This window comes from Schistocerca nitens, chromosome 8 (assembly GCF_023898315.1).
Source record: "Schistocerca nitens isolate TAMUIC-IGC-003100 chromosome 8, iqSchNite1.1, whole genome shotgun sequence".
Classification (NCBI taxonomy): domain Eukaryota; kingdom Metazoa; phylum Arthropoda; class Insecta; order Orthoptera; family Acrididae; genus Schistocerca; species Schistocerca nitens.
This window is the reverse complement of record NC_064621.1, coordinates 557,746,490-557,764,542: the sequence shown is the minus strand read 5'-3', so window position 1 is coordinate 557,764,542 and position 18,053 is coordinate 557,746,490. Positions and strand designations below refer to the sequence as shown.

The following is an 18,053-nucleotide window of genomic DNA, read 5'->3' as shown; positions in this document are numbered from 1 at the left end:
GCACAAATTTTGAGGCGACACGACGCATGCCCAATTCATCAGTAAACATTCGTTGACATGTCCCATAACGAATACCCATTTCATCCGCAAGGTCTGGAATGGTTCGACGTCGATCTGCACGAACCAATTGTTGAAGTTTGGCAACAATATCTGGCGTTGTGCGTCTAAGGGGCCTTCCAGTGTGAGCATCATCTTCGAAGTCTGTACGGCCGGCCCTGAACCGAGCATGCCACTCACACACGCGTACGGCTCATGCTGTGGCCCCCAAACACTTGTCGAATCATTGCAAGGGTCTCCGTAGCAGTTTTCCCGAGATTCGCACAGAATTTGATACACACGCGCTGTTCTGTTCGCAGATCCATCGTAAAATCGTCACACACTAAACACGGAGTATTACCGAAGTCACTGTGGACACGCAACACGCCCTCCAGCTGAATGGCACTCCGCACACTGACTCAGCAGATATGCAGCTGTCGCCGCCTAGCGATCTACATGCAAAGATTTACTACTCCTACTTTGCAGGTGGCAGCACCAGGCTCGAAAATTTTGGATTCCACCACGTATATGTATTGTCACGGCGCAGTTAAAATGCTTAGATCCTTTTATGGGTACCTACAAGACGTCAGTGGACGAACACACACTATTCTTGACACTCGCTTTCGTGCAATGCGAATTTTTTTTCGTTAAGTGACGAACGCCACAAAATTATTCCATAAGGCGTTATTAAGTGGAGATATGAAAGTGCTCCAGGAGAATCGATTCGTTTGTTTCCGAGATTAGCGGGTAACACGAAGAGTAAAAGTAGCTAAACTTGTTTGAGAAGCTCACTGACTCTTTCTCATGGGCTACATCGATTGTTGGTAAGACTTTGTACAGGAATAGCTATAGTGTGTTTTTCTAAGGTTATGGATAATCCATTCTCTGAGAACCACTTTATGATTATTCGGAAAACGTCATTTACCATATCTTCATTTGCTTTGTCTCTGATGAGCCAAAACATGACTACCTACTTCCGATTGTGCGTGCCGTGGATTTGACAATACTTGATCGGTTTCCGGACATCTGCGCACACACGCAGTTTATGGGCGCGGAGATGGCGTCAGATGGCGTGCCAGTTGGGTTTCATTGGATTCAGGTAAACGGAATCTGATGTCAATGACATCAACGTGAGTCTACGATCGTACTCCTCAAGCCATTGCAGCGCGGCTCTGGCTTTGTACTGGGGAATGCCGTCGTTGTTGAGGACATCAAGCGTACGAGGTTGCAGATGGTCAGTAGTCCACAGCTGGCTCGGTGCTCTCGGTTACATTGGCAGGTCCCGTGGAAGCCCATAACAGTACTGCTGCTCCCACCGGCCTGCGTCCGCAGAGCGGTGCATGTTTCGAGCAGACGTTCGCCTGGGTGACGGCGCATCTGCACACGACCATCGACATGGTTTAACAGTAAATGGGATTCATCCAGTCAGGCGACACCGCGGTCCAATCTCGACCATCCCGTGCCCACAACAATCATGTTGAGTCAACACGAGAACACATAGCAGTCCTCTGCTGCGGAACGCCGTTTTCGCGAAGCTAATCTTGTCGTCAGATCTGCCACAGATCGCTCCTATCGTGCTTTAGAGAACGGGCAAGCCTCCGAGCCGTGTGTTCTGCGATGTGGTGCGAATGCCCAACTTCTCGTCGCCTGCTCGTGGTTTCAGCATTGTTCAACCACTTCCCGTAGATGCTCACGGCAGTGACTTGCTAGCAGCTGACCAGCTTTGCCATTTCAGAGATGCTCGCCCCCCCAGACACTGGACCACAACGGTCTGGCTTAAGTCTACGGATATTCGCATTTGCGCCACTCAACGTGCCCTCACCGCCAGTGTTCATAATGTACAAATTCTACTTGCTGAAAGGGGGAGTTGACACAAAATTGAACCTTTTTAGACGCCACTTGCGATTTCGTCCCAGTCACTAAAATTTTCTGATCTGCCAACCTTGTTCGAATTATTACGACGTTCTGTATTATGTTAAGCTGTATATTCCGTAAAAGTTGTTTTTCCGAGGAAGTAACATGACCTATAGAGTCAAATGCCTTGGAAAGATAACAAAAAAATCAACTGGCGATGTTTTATTATTTAAGGCTTGTACTATTTGACGAGTCAGTGTGGAAACTGCTTTCTCAGTCCAGCAAACCTTCTGGAACCTGAACTGAGACATACTACGTTATTTCTACTTACGCGTGAGACTGAATGCCGAGTACATTAGTCTCGCTAATGTTTTTAAAGAGATGTTAGTCATGAATTGGACTGTAATTTTCACTTACCTTCTGAAGAGGTTTCAAATGGTTCTGAGCACTATGGGACTCCTGAGGTCATCAGTACCCTAGAACTTAGAACCATGTAAACCTAACTAACCTAAGGACATCACACACATCCATGCCCGAGGCAGGATTCGAACCTGCGACCGTAGCGGTCACGCGGTTTCCAGACTGTAGCGCCTAGAACCGTTCGGCCACTCCGGCCGGCTCTGAAGAGGTTCAACTATTGATATTGTACCCTGTTTGGAAAAACCACTAAGATAATCATCTTTCATCCCAGAAAAATGTAGTATGGCTCATTCAGATGAAAAACTGCGCATTACCACTGGACACGTCTGAATGATAAACTATTCAAAGTCTGAGGCTCTCGTTACTTCTCTGGCTAAATGGCTAAAGCCAGAGGCCACTAAATTACGACGGTGGTTTGAAAAGTTCTCAGAACAGAATAGGAAAAAGTACTTCAAACACTGAAACTTTATTTTTCAATGTAGTCTCGTTCTAGATTAATGCACTTGGTTCAACGATGTTCCAGTGTCTTGATCCCACCTCGAGAAAGAGTTTACTCCAGGCCTGCAAAATACACTCCTGGAAATGGAAAAAAGAACACATTGACACCGGTGTGTCAGACCCACCATACTTGCTCCGGACACTGCGAGAGGGCTGTACAAGCAATGATAACACGCACGGCACAGCGGACACACCAGGAACCGCGGTGTTGGCCGTCGAATGGCGCTAGCTGCGCAGCATTTGTGCACCGCCGCCGTCAGTGTCAGCCAGTTTGCCGTGGCATACGGAGCTCCATCGCAGTCTTTAACACTGGTAGCATGCCGCGACAGCGTGGACGTGAACCGTATGTGCAGTTGACGGACTTTGAGCGAGGGCGTATAGTGGGCATGCGGGAGGCCGGGTGGACGTACCGCCGAATTGCTCAACACGTGGGGCGTGAGGTCTCCACAGTACATCGATGTTGTCGCCAGTGGTCGGCGGAAGGTGCACGTGCCCGTCGACCTGGGACCGGACCGCAGCGACGCACGGATGCACGCCAAGACCGTAGGATCCTACGCAGTGCCGTAGGGGACCGCACCGCCACTTCCCAGCAAATTAGGGACACTGTTGCTCCTGGGGTATCGGCGAGGACCATTCGCAACCGTCTCCATGAAGCTGGGCTACGGTCCCGCACACCGTTAGGCCGTCTTCCGCTCACGCCCCAACATCGTGCAGCCCGCCTCCAGTGGTGTCGCGACAGGCGTGAATGGAGGGACGAATGGAGACGTGTCGTCTTCAGCGATGAGAGTCGCTTCTGCCTTGGTGCCAATGATGGTCGTATGCGTGTTTGGCGCCGTGCAGGTGAGCGCCACAATCAGGACTGCATACGACCGAGGCACACAGGGCCAACACCCGGCATCATGGTGTGGGGAGCGATCTCCTACACTGGCCGTACACCACTGGTGATCGTCGAGGGGACACTGAATAGTGCACGGTACATCCAAACCGTCATCGAACCCATCGTTCTACCATTCCTAGACCGGCAAGGGAACTTGCTGTTCCAACAGGACAATGCACGTCCGCATGTATCCCGTCCCACCCAACGTGCTCTAGAAGCTGTAAGTCAACTACCCTGGCCAGCAAGATCTCCGGATCTGTCCCCCATTGAGCATGTTTGGGACTGGATGAAGCGTCGTCTCACGCGGTCTGCACGTCCAGCACGAACGCTGGTCCAACTGAGGCGCCAGGTGGAAATGGCATGGCAAGCCGTTCCACAGGACTACATCCAGCATCTCTACGATCGTCTCCATGGGAGAATAGCAGCCTGCATTGCTGCGAAAGGTGGATATACACTGTACTAGTGCCGACATTGTGCATGCTCTGTTGCCTGTGGCTATGTGCCTGTGGTTCTGTCAGTGTGATCATGTGATGTATCTGACCCCAGGAATGTGTCAATAAAGTTTCCCCTTCCTGGGACAGTGAATTCACGGTGTTCTTATTTCAATTTCCAGGAGTGTAGTTGTCAACTCCGGCTATCAATTCCTCGTTTGAAGTGAATCTTCGTCCACCAAGAAAAATTTACAGTTTTGTGCAGAGATGGAAGTCTGACGGAGCCATATCAGGTGAATAAGGCGGATGTGCCAACAGTTCATACCTTAGATCGTGTAATTTTGTTGTGACGACGGCACATGCGATTTTGATCGAGCGTCAAGAGTAGCGGCTCCCGTCTTGCAGATCATTTTTGTTTTCACTTCTAATTGTTCAGTTAAAATGTCGTATACCCTTTCAGATGACATGTGGCAATTGTGAGCGATTTCACGCACTTTCAGTCGGCGATCCTCCATGACCGTTTTGTGCACTTTTGCAATGATTTCTGGAGCACTGACACATCTTGGCCGACCACTGCGCGGATCATCATCTAAGCCCTTCCGACCAAATTTAAATTCATTTGTCCCCTTGGCAACAGTTGAATATGGAGGAGCAGAGTCCCCCAGTGTGGTCTGGAGATCGGCATGAATGTCCTTTAAGTACTTCCTAAAGAAAGGTATGAAAGTAATCACTGGTCGAATCTTTATTTTTTCAGTCTTCGCAAATCATTACGCGGGAACAACAGAACCACGTCACCGCCAGCTCTTTTCAAAGAGTACTGACGTGGCACGTGTTTAGGGCTACAGTCCAATGAATATCACGTGAACAACTTGTTGCGCTAGCGCTGACCTCTCGTGGTGATTTCAAGAACTTCGCAAACCACCCTCCTAAAAAAAAAAAACAGTTATATATAGGGACCTGAGTTACGCAGATAAACAAAATATCGATATAGGACCAAAACACACATTTCGAAGCAGTTTTTACTCCCTATATTTCCTTCTGCTTCAAATTACTCTCTAAACAAATTTTTTTCCACTGACGTGGTAGTGTGGTATAACGATTCAGTCTTCAAAGTGCGGGCGTGGCATTACGATCAAAGGTTCAAAGCAAAGTTCAAACGAATAATACGAACACACCACTGAAGTAAGATGCTCTGTTGAAGACAGGTTATGACATCGGTGTGGCAATGTCATCTTTGAAAATTTAGTTAGTGCAGCATTTGATACAGCATTGCTTGGATGCAGAAGTGTTGTACAATGTGGAAAATGTGGCTGTAGTCATATTTTCATGTTCCGTTGTGCTTTGACTGTTATTAAAATCCCACACCAGCACTTTGAATATCTGTGCAACACCATAAAATCAGTAACGAAAAAGTTAAAGGTAGTGCATTTATTTCAAACAGAGGGATAGATTTTGGTGCTGCCCTGAGCGTTAAAGGTCATGCACTTATTAGTGGAGGAACTTCCCGTTTCTGTCTTTAGCATGCTCAATTTCTGGTCGTTCGCAGGTTTTGCCTTTAGACTGAGTACCTGTGTTGGACTTGTTATTGGCAGCTGGTGTGGGCGGCTTTCCGTATTATATATAATTTTCTGCAGTGAAGAAGACCAGGTATACTGTGCCATACCAAAAGTAGTTTGAGGTACATTGCAGTTACATTATGTGCTCATCACAAAGTGTAATCCTGGCCATCTAGAATACATTCCAAAAATGCATTTATTTTGGCAAATACAGTGAACTACCCTAACTTCAACACTCGAGGCATCAATAAAATAGTTCATTTTGCCTAAGGAAAATCAATGTGTTACTGATAGATTGTTCTGAGAAACAATATAAGATCCATTTTGTCATACTGATTTGTCTTGTTGGAGCATTATCTAATGTGCTAATCCTGAAGCAATTGTCTCGTTTCGTGCAACGTCTATTGCCCGTTCATATTTACATGCTTGACAGCTAGTTCTCAACTCTGTACAGAGTTCCGTTCACTTGAGGACGTTATTGACAGATGCGTGAAAAGTAAATGAAGTGTTCGTCCAACATCTGTGGTTAGCAAGGCGACGTCTGTCTGCAGTTGCCCTCAACAAACATCTTTGAATCATACACCGTATGATACTTCCTTCACATCTGTCAACATAATGGATTATACCCTGAGGTGACAAGTAATACTGTGTTGATCACCTTTTGCCTGACACAGTGCAGCAACTTGACGTGGCATGGTCTCAACAAGGTTTTGGGAGTCCCCTTCAGAAATATAGAGCCATTCTGCCTTTGCAGCCGTCTGTAATTGTGGCCAGTGCAGTATTTCTTACACAAACTGACCTCTAGATTATGTCCCATAAATGTTCAGTGGTGTTCACGTCAGGTGATCAGCGTGGCCAAACCATTCACTCCAATTGTCCAGAATGGTCTTTAAATCATTGATGAACAACTGGGTCACAGTGAAATGGTGAATTGTCATCCATAAAAATTCCAACGTTGTTTGAGAACATGAAGTCCACGAATGGCTGAGAAAGGTCTCCTACCACTGAACATAAGCATTTCTAGTCAGTGATCGGTTCAGTTGGACCACTGGACTCAGTCGATTGCATGTAAACACAAATCAAACCATTATGGAGCCACCATCAGCTTCACAGAGGCTTGTTGACAACTTGGATCATGGTCTCGCGGGATCTACACCACACTTGAGCCCTACTTTGAGCTCTTGCCAATTGATGTCTGGACTTGTATGAACGGGCCATAGTTTTCCAGTGTAGGATTCAACTGCAGTCGTGATTACGTTCATCACATTTCCCACATTGATTTCTGCTGTCATTTCATGTAATGTTGCGTGTCTTACCACCGACAAATCTAGGCTAACGCCAGTGCTCTGTTACGTGAAGACTGTTGGCCACTACGTTTGAGAGGTGAGAGATAATGCCTGAAATTTGGCAGTCTCGGTGCACTATGCTGTGGATCTCAGAATATTGAATTCTCTAATGATTTCCAAAATGTAATGTCAAGTGTATCTACCTCCAACCACCTTTCCACATTAAAAGTCTTGTTAATTCCCATCATGCAGCCATAACTGTGTCGGAGGGCTTTTCTCGTGAACCACCAGAGTACAAATTACAGCTCCACCATTGCACTGCTGTTATACCGTGTGTGCATAATACTACTGCCACCTGCATATGTGCGTATTGCTGTCCTGTGAGTCTTGTCACCTCAGTGCATTTTGTGAACATATAAACTAGAAGTGGTTGTAGTATTTAAAGATGGTGAATTGAAGATATTTGGCATAGCCTTAACGTATCTTACTGGCAAAGTTACCTGAAATGAAATGTCCCATCAGTTGAGTCTTAAAACATTTTGCTTATTTTGAACTAAGTATGAATATTACTTGAAACACACTGAGTGCACGGTTCCACATATACATATCAAAAGTGAAGGTAAAAAATTTCTTCTCAGCATTTTTGTACACTTGACCATATTTAGGTGACACTTCCGAATATTCTGTAGATATATTTAGCGATATCAATTTTAGTAGGAATTTGTTAGAGCTGATGCTTGAAGGATTGTGTTGTTCTGTATGTGCAGGGTGCAAGATCAAGGCACTGCGGGCCAAGACGAACACTTACATCAAGACACCTGTGAGGGGCGAAGAACCGGTGTTTGTTGTGACTGGTCGCAAGGAGGACGTGGCCAAAGCAAAGAGGGAGATCCTGTCTGCAGCAGAACACTTCTCGCAGATTCGTGCTTCGCGCAAGAGTAATCTTGGGGGCGGTGGGGGTGGGTCTGGCTCTGCACCCCCAGGACCCCCTGCTGCTGTGCCTGGGCATGTCACTATACAGGTGAGGACCACTTCTCTCTCTCTCTCTCTCTCTCTCTCTCTCTCTCTGCCTCCACTTTCTCTAATGGTAATATCATCTGTTCCAAATCTTGGTAAATGAAAATTATTGCTGTGTAATAAATAGTCCACTAAATCTGTAGGTTCACTTGATTTAGTGTACTATTACCTCTTTTGTACAAAAATGGCGAATTTATGAAACTGCTGAGAGTTATCATTAAACCACTTTTTTCAAGTACTGCTTTAAACTGTATACTGTGCAGGCGAATCCTCTGGGTAGAAATATGGCAGCACTGTGTTAAGGCTGTATGGGCTGTTAATCAGTAGTGTCCCATCAAGCTGGCAACTCTTCTGAACGCTGCCTCGAATGGCTGTAATTCAATAGATATTCCTCCTGTCTGTTTTTTAGAGTACAATGTACAATGCTTCCAGAGTGACCACTTGTTTTGGTGGAAGGTCAGCAGGAAGCAACTCCTGAACAGGAGTGATTCTGTATGGATAGCAGTGCAGGATGTTTTGTAGGATTTTATACATCTTGCTCACATGCATGTCCAGTGTTTGGGCAATTTCCTGTGTACAGCACGTTTGCACCACTTGTCTGTTTCTGCAGTCCTCTGGCTACATCTTCGCCAGACATCAGATCAATTGCTTTCCTCCCTTTTCCACATAGCACTTCAAAAGAACATTCTCTCAGTTTTTTGTGATAATTTTCTTCAGACCCTCAAGACTATGGTCAATGCATCTTTCTTTCATACCCTTGAGTGTTGGAATTTGTGTGCCACTAACCCTGCAAAAGTCACCATTCTTTTAAGAGCGTTACCGGTAGCATGCGATCCTTCATACAGTCAGTCAAGTAGGCATCTGGGATGCAAACTGAGGAACAGCTGTGTGCTGCCTATCTGATTGTGTGCATATCCACCTGCTTACATTAGCATGTATCGGTCAAATTCCCACTGCCCCTGCCAAGCACAGTTTCCCTGTGCCAATAATATGCTGTTAAAGTTCGATATCATTCTGAGATGTGGTTGTCTTTGTACAGCATGGCCAGTAAATGTATCCAACACTGTTGCTGTAGACCATTACACATTATCCCTAATGTGAATCATTTCTTCTGCTAAGAACATTCAGATAAAACATTATTTAAAAGATCTGATACAAGAAAAATGGTTGTGGCAAAAGAAATGGCATTTGTTGACTGTGCTCCATAATGATGGAAACCAGTGAAGTTCCACTGGCAAAAGCTTATTGCTAATAAATGCTATTGATAGATTTGTAGACTTAAATTTCATCATATTAACATAGCAAGGCAACTTGTTACTGCACTGAAAGATTTCAAGAGTTCAAACATAAAATTCTTGGAAGCTGCATTAGGATTGTCCCTCATGCCTAGTTTCGTCATCTCCAGTGGCTCATCTACTGTAAACATACAGAGCAAAAGCGAGTCAATTTAATTTTGATTAATTTCATCCTTTGATTTTTGATTGATTTCATAATTTCACAGTCAGTCACCATACATAGCACAAGTTTACCTAATGCTGACACCTGTGCCACATATTGTAGAATGAATACATTTATGTTTATACTATTGATAAGTTTGGTACTAGTTTTCTGCAGTGTCACCTTCCTAAAAGGGGTGTGTGTGTGTGTGTGTGTGTGTGTGCGTGTGTGTGTGTGTGTGTGTGTGTGTGTGTGTGTGTGTCGTGCTCAACTGCATGTTGGGGACACGCATAATTGGTTTGCATCATTTGTTCACAAATATGTACCTTCTGTAACAAATCTGTCATTTGCATGCAGGATGATAATAACAAAGTTAAATCAATTATTATAAAAAATTTGTATCAAAATATACAATATGCTATTAATTACACAGTAAGAAACCTGCTTCACTGTAGGGAAGTAAGAGTTAACATCTTTCCTGTAAAGCATAATTATACCACAAATAAGCACCACAGTCGCACTCATTTAAGGTGCTCTCTGTCTCTTTGAACAGGTTCGTGTGCCATACCGTGTTGTGGGCCTGGTGGTGGGCCCCAAAGGTGCCACAATCAAGCGTATCCAGCATCAGACGCACACATACATCGTGACGCCATCTAGAGACAAAGAGCCAGTCTTTGAAGTTACGGGGCTGCCAGACAGCGTGGAAACGGCACGTCGGGAAATAGAGGCACACATTGCAATGCGCACTGGTGGCGCTGCCGGAGCGGCTGTAGGTGTCGGAGGTGGTGTCGGTGGTGGACACGGTGCACTCGCCGGTGTTGGCGGTGTTTCTGTAGGCTCTCTGGTGGACGATTCGCCAGACCTGCTCGCCTCACTGTATAAATCTGGCCTCGGCTCGCTCTTCAACTACCTCGACGGCGGTGCAGATGCGTCGGGCCTGGGCGGCTTTCACGGGCCGGCAAATGGAATTGGCGGTGGTGGCATTGGCGTCGGAGGTGGTGCCGGCATCAGTGTCGGGGGCGGTGGAGTCCTTCCCGGTGGGTCGGCTTCTTCAGTGGGCAGTTCCTCGTCCTCTGGTGCTTTCTCGTCATGTTCCAGCTCTAGCTCTTCCAGCAGTGGAGGTGGCGGCGGTCGTCTAGGAGACCTGGTGTCCATATGGGGTAGCAGTGCCGGCTCAGTCGGAGGCAGTGCCGGGGGTGGCAGCACGGGATCGGTGGGTGGCAGTGGCAGTGGAGGTGGTAGCCTCGAGCGAGACGAGGGTTTGGGCGATTCGCCGTCCTTCGAAACGGCGCCTACATCCATCTGGTCTTACGGCACGACGGGGCTGGCGGGGCGGCCTTCACCTGCTACGTCGGTGTCTCCCGACTCTGCCGGTGCAGGTAACGGCGGTCAAGTGCTGCCACCCGTGACCTCTACCACCGGAGGTGGTGTAGGTGCCATCGTGTCCACCGCAGTGACGACTGCCACAGGTGGCGGAGGTGGGCAGAGTGGACGGCGCGACTGTGTGGTGTGTGCGGAGCGCGAGGTGGATGCGGCGCTGGTGCCGTGCGGTCACAACTTGTTTTGCCTGGACTGCGCGTCACACGTGTGTGAGCGTGGAGATGCGCTCTGCCCGGCGTGTCAGCTGCCAGTGGCGCAGGCCATCCGCATTTTTTCATAAGTCGCCACAGCCGCTCCTCCCCGGCCTTCGGCTCGGCTCTGCTTGGCCCGGCCACACTCACACACACAACCTTTCGTACAACGAACGAGAGAAATATTTAAATCTATATCTTATGTTGAGTTATAGTTTATGTGTTTAAATTTTTTCTTTTTTGAATGTGTACGTCCGCTTCCCGGCTTCCTCCACCTCGCTCCCGGCACTGACAACCCGCCCGAAAGGACCCTTCCCGCCCAATTTTCCCACCCCCGGGATTCGCCGATCCCGCCACCTGCGTCGGGAAAAGTCCGCCGGGGGGTCGGCATTTCTAGCAGATTGTCTATATTATATATATATATATAAATATCGATATATCACACATTTTAAGAGTATTAAAAATATTTTAACGAGATTAGATTTTTGTATTATGTGTAAAGGATGTATGCTTTGTGTGTGTGTGTGTGTGTGTGTGTGTGTGTGTGTGTGTGTGTGTGTGTGTGTGTGTGTGTGTGTGTGTGTATCGGCTCGTCGAAGCGGGGTGAATGGAGATGGCGTTTCTGAGGGCGGAATGCAAATTCAGAAAGAGGTGGTTGCAGAAGAAGAAAGCTGATGTCTGATGTGTCCTTCGGAAGACATCCACTTTGCCGATCTGTAAGTGTTAGTGTGGAATTTTGATGATTATTAGCACTCTGGAGAGGCCGGGATGGTGAGGTGGGAGCGCATCAATTGCATTCCTATTGGTGTGTAGCCTTTGCTGTCAGACATTTAGTTTCCGCTGCACATTATAATTTTGCCAAATATCTGAAAGGGAGTCCGAAGGTACAGCAGCTCGGTCGTGAGTACTATTTTCGTTGTTGGCGGAGCTGTCCCTTCTCCTATACGTACACTACTGCCTGCACTCCTACCTCCTCACTTTGCCTGTATCTCCTCCCGAGTGCAATGTGCCTCACAAATGTTCAGTATTTGTTTTTTATTACTATTATTGTTCACGAGAGAAGATTATATTGTATATTATGTTCTCTGCTAAATGTAGTTTGTACTGTCATGTGTTGAGATTTTTTGTGGAAGCTGAAAATCCACTGTAGGAAATGTACAAGATCTTTATTTTTATTTTTCTTCTCATTGTAATTAAATAAATAAATTTTTATTTTTTTATGCGTATTGTAGTTTTTCACGTGTTCTTCTAAATATGAAAATAGGTAAAACTCGGTTCAGGGGTAAACGAGGAAATTGCTAAGCTCGTCACTTGGAAACAGTGGGTTGAGGTCAGATGTATGACCGTGTGTGCACTGTTCAGCCCCTGGGAATTTTTTGAAGGTCGGGCACCTGCTTCAAAAAGCTTTCAATTTTTCTCGAGTGTATGCCATTACTGCAAAGAATGTGCCGATATCGGCTGCACTATTTGCGGAGTTTACACTGTTTACTTTAAACTTGGAAGTGAGAGGGATAGGTGTTAGATCTCCAAAGGAGAAAAGAGGCGAGAGTTTGCATTTCCCCCCCCCCCCCCCCCATACAACTTTTGAGGAGAAAAATCTTAGCGAGAATTATGCATTTTGTAGATATGGAATTAGGAAAAATTGCAGAATGGTATACTGTTCTTTCTCCCCCTTCATGAGTTTGCACAATATGTAATAATACATTGAGAATAGTAGTGGTAGTGTTTTTCTATTTTATTATGATCCTAAATACATATATATATTATACTACTATATATTATATAATGACATAGCTAGAAAGAGAAATATAGACACTGGAGAGTTATTTTTTATGTTAGTCTGCTCAAAATGAGAAGGGCCAGAGTGAAATAATAGTTTAATTTGATGAGACTGTGGTGCCCATCTAGTATTGAATTTTAAGTTTTTTTAAATATGAAAGGAACTATTTTTGTCTTCCCAGAGGTAAACCCTCATTTCATTGTTTAATACCAAACAGGTTTTTTTAGTTAAGAATTTTCACGAAAGTCAGGGTTTGAATTTTTCGTTATTAAATTGTTCCTTTTTATTTATGAAGGGTTATAATGACCTGTGGACTTTCTTTAAATTTTCAGGCCCAATTATGTACGTGCTATTTTTTTTCCTTTAAAATAGATGAAAATCTTTACTACTTTTCACGCAATAAATGAACGTCAGAACAGCTGTTCGTGCAAGTAAAATTTATTTAAATACTAGAGTTTGCTATCCTATTTGCATCCCCCATGAAATAAAGTTAGTCACAAGGTATTAGACAATTTTTGTATTCTTGGGCCCCGTTATTGTGAGGAGGGGAATAAGAATAAATAGCTTTGACTGATTGAGGTGTCAACTTTTAGCATTGTTGTCATTATTTGTGTAAAGGTCCAGGCCTAATTATATATAATATATTTAAATAAAAGAAAATCTTCAAAGAAATGTTAATACTGTGTTTCCCAAACCTGGAGGCACAAAAATGACATTTACTAATATAACAGTTCTTATAGACGTCTGATGTTTTTGTTAACTTGCTACCGAATGTGCCAGCATTCATACCTACTGCCCATATAACCAGGAATCGGCAGCATTGTGGGTTCTTGCCTTGCAAAATTGATATATATTTAAAAAGTAACATTTTTCTATCTCTGAAAGCAATAATTACATAGTGAGGGCTGTTGGTTTGTTTGCTGGCATGTGAGAGTTATCAAAGATGAAACCTGCTCAGCATTATAATATTTAGTGAATGTTTGGAGAGTGTATGTGGGCGCGTGTGTTGTCATTGTATGAATGCGTCATAGACTGTTTTCATATACAGTACATTGTAGTTGTAGATCTTGTGTTTAAAGAATCTTGACCGGAATGTAGTTTTCGAAATGGAAAATAATTATAACAGTTGAAAATATATGTATTTTCTCTTTTATACAATTTTAAAATATTGTTTTCCATATTTTTTCATTTTAATATATATTTCACGTTTCAAGAATATTTCAATCTATGCTGCATGCCAAAAATAGTATATTAAGGTGATTTAGTATTGAAACCTGTGTGTTAATTTGAATTTCGTGTAAACCTTATTATATCAAACCATCATTCCAGACATAAGACTTATGTTGACCCACAAAAGTTAGCAAATGCCCACAGCCAAGTTTTTATAAACACAAGGTCCACGGGGAATCCTGTATTTGTATAGCTGCCTTATAACAGGGGTCAGGAAATTGAAGACCACCTTGCTGTTGGCAGAATGAAATTGACACATTTTTGCCATGGAAATGTTAGAGGTTGTGGATTTGCTGAAATGAGACAACTTTGGTTACAGAGAATAAAGCATTTATTACCCCAATGACGTCCCCTCCCTGGACAGTGTGACACTCATTCTATGAAGAGCTAAATTCCTAAAATAAGATATTTTGAAATACAGGTCAACTCTGCTTACCTTGGAGCCAATCTAGGCATTTGAATTCAATAATTTCCTTTGCATTAAGATAGACCCATATCAAAGCTTCACTGTGATTGGAAAGACTGATTATGTGTTTATTTTCCTGAGGAATAAGATGAAAATGTGAAATTGCCAGTGTTCGTGGACTTAAGAGATTATTCCTCGCATTGCTGAGTGAATGTTGTGCAGTCATCTTCTCTCAATAAGACTTTCTAGATAAAATATTTTTAAAATGCGCCAACAGCAAAGATGGGTCGGTTATTTTCTGCTTAAATGCCATTTGAAGAAATTGAATACAGTAGTTGGGAGACTTTTATAATCGTGGAGAATAGTTATAGACGTTAAAATTTTGCACTATCCCAGATTTTTTGGTAACGAGAGTTTCTAGTTTTGTTCAGAAATCTAAAAAGAAACCTCCAAATTCTTTTGAACAATAAAGTACTTGTATGCTGTGAACTGATATGCTGAAATCTAGAAACTTCGAAGCATACACTACAATAATTCCTTAAATGTTACGAGAATTCCTTACTCATCTTTTTTTCCCCACGTTTGTCAGTTCCGTGCATTGTGCTGATTTCTCCCAGTCTCCATGTCACGGTTGTAAAAAGTGCTGATAGATTATATATAATATATTAGATTGGAAAAGAAACTACTATAAAGCAAAAGCTTATGTGTTCTGAGGTGCATTGTTGTGGCAAGTTTGCTTGTTCAGATTTAATATAATTATGGATTCTAGAGACCAGTTTTTTTATAGCTAAAATTATCGCATTTTCAGTCTTGTTTTATATATATATGAGATATAAATGAGATATTAAAGTTGGGTTTGGGATTGTGTGAACTGGAAGTCTTTTGTATTTTTGTTATTTTTGTGAAACATATTGAAAGTATTTTATGTAAATGGTATGCATGTGGCAGTTCTGCCGTACATTCTCAGCCACAGATTCTAAAAATGAATCGGGGTGCCAAAACAAAGTAATATATTATTATAAGTGTATCCCAAGCCTGGCATTGTTTTATCTCTTTAAATTCTATGGTGAATAATATTTATCTGAGGATAGTGATTTCTTCCTTCAATCTGTTATTCGGCTGGGAGAGATGATTTCTGTCCCTCTGCTCCCTCAATTTTAATTTCGCGAACTCGTTATAACCTACTTTCAAAATTACTTTAATACAAATGTACATTCACAGAATACAAACTTGGATGTTACAGATTGAAGGTGGAAACTTGATACTTGGTTGTATTATTGTGCGTTTTGAGAATGATGTGATTGTCTTCATACTTAATAAATAAATATATATTTACACTCATCACATCTAGATTGATGCATTCTCTCATAATATTAAATATATCTATTACCACATTGAAGAGTTAAATAATATTCCCTAATGTGCTCAGTATAATAAAAAAAACATCAAGTATTTTCCCTTTTTAAAACTCAAATCCAGAACTATCAGGGTTGTGTGTTTCATGTATTTTACAAACAAGAGTTTTATGTATTTAATGAAAAACAATTAAAAAATTGTAAAATAGGTTTGTTCATTTGAGATATGTTTATACCCGAAGAGAAAGAAATATACTCAGCCTAATACCTAGATAGTTCCATGCAAAATTCTTCACATATATTTTTATTATACATGTTTTAATGTGCGTAAGATAATCTTTGAACAAATGTATTTTGAAGTTCAACATATTACCTCCTTTTTGGGTAAAAAAAGAGTACTTAAAAAGATACTGTATGTTAATTTTTCATGTTTGCTGATATTTTATTTTCAGAATTGTGAAGAAATATTCAGTAGGATTGATTCTCTAGAAAATAAATTGTATTTGTAATTGGATCTGTTATTTTCTTTCCCTTGTAATTCCTGGAATGTCCTGTTGTTCTTAACTCCTGTTGAAACATTCTTTAGAGGAACTAATCTTCGGTGTATTTTCACATTGTATTTTAAACTTTCATTCTGATGAAAGCAGCACAAATAAACTTGGCCAGTTGTCTGAGCAAGTTGCAAAACGTTCTGCAGTTCATGCACTGGGAAAAAGTTTCTCTAATTTAGCTCTTTGCACTGGAAGTGTACAGTGAGCTTGAAGTGGTAACATTAAGCTTCCATATTTTTACATTTTGTGTAAAAGTTCATTCTCAAAATACAGCAGCAGAACGAAGCAATTCGTGATGATTTCTCAAAATTTTTGCTTTCCCAGAAGCACTAATTGAGATGGAATGTGTAGGTACTATAGTAGTAGGTCAGGTAACGTATGTCACTTGCTTTTAGAATTGGTATGTGCTATGATTTATCTGACAAGATTAAAATACGAAGCTGTATATTGGAAAGAAATTATGTAAGGCTCTGTGGTTAACGAAATGTTTGCCGAGCTAAAATTTTGCAGCTCGATTTAATGCTGTAGACGATTTCTCGATGCCAGCTGCTACTGCCCATGTATTCATTCCGTACATTAACTACAACAGGAGTGCCCTCTAAAATAAATAAAACTGCAATGGAAATATTTTTAAAATCCGAAATGTTTGTAATGGAAATGCAGTTATAAAGTCTTCAACACTCAATGCTTTCTTGCTGTTAGGTAGCTGTATAAATATAAGAACAATAGCTGTACGATACAAAAGGAATTGCAAATGTACTAAGTAATTTGTAAGTAAAATCTCATTAAAGATTATAAAGTATGTAACAAAATATAAAGACTGCATGTTTCCAATGTACTGCACGCTAGATTTAGTGATTGCCCCCCCGAACACATCAAATATTTGAATTTCAGAAGCCAACCCAATTTTGTAAAATGATTGTATATCTTGTCATATTTATTTTATATTCTTAATGGATTGATATATAATTTATATAACTAATGTTTATATTTATAGCAACAGTTGCAATACTTTTGAATATAATTAATTTATTCTAAGAATAAAATGTCATAGTAATCAACAGAGATTTATACTTGTATCGTAGTAACCTGTTAGTCATCCCTTAATGTTGATAAGACTGCCATACCGTACCTAGAAAGTGTGTAGTTTTGAGCTACAAAGGTGGGAGTGAGTGAGTGAGTGCGTGTGTGAGAGAGAGATTCAAATACTTCGGTAGTCAATGTTCATGTCTAGGAGTGGATAACTCGACAAAAAGAAGTAATTTTTGTAAGGATTACAGCTAGGGTTGACTCCTGTTAGGAACATAGAACAAGCCTGGAATGGACTAAAATAGACCAGAAATCACAAAGTTTTCTTAGATCTTGCACAGTTTCCTGAATGAGAATGGCTAGAAAAACATTTGACATGTCCTGCACCAGAATGGGATGGGTAGATTCTCGTTTAATCTGCGACAGTTTGTTTACTTTCCCTCTCAAAAGTACTTTAGTTCATAATACACAAGATATGTTAACAATATCCGGCCAAAAGCGACATTAGAGTGCAATATAGTTGATTTGAAAGTACTTGAATTTTTACGTAGATAAAAAATGTGGCAGCACTGTTGCTTTAGGGGTCAAAATATACTCACTTTAATAAAAGTTTGGTCATGTGTTTGCTCACAAGAATTGCAGAAACTTTAAACAGAGCCTGTATCGGGGCTCCAAATGCAGGGCAGATCCCTTGCTGTAACGTAAAGCATCTTTCGTAT

At 42.3% G+C, this 18,053-nt stretch overlaps 1 protein-coding gene across 1 annotated transcript in view; it reads left to right on the top strand.

The window, feature by feature from the left end:
- LOC126198847 (RNA-binding protein MEX3B) overlaps positions 1-16,268 on the top strand; it is a 149,637-nt gene extending 133,369 nt beyond the window's left edge. The window contains exons 2-3 of the mRNA XM_049935433.1: positions 7,726-7,979; positions 9,966-16,268. Coding sequence (XP_049791390.1) covers positions 7,726-7,979; positions 9,966-11,072 — 1,361 coding nt within the window. The 3' untranslated portion in view covers positions 11,073-16,268. The remainder of the gene's footprint in view (positions 1-7,725; positions 7,980-9,965) is intronic.
- Positions 16,269-18,053: the final 1,785 nt, after the last annotated feature.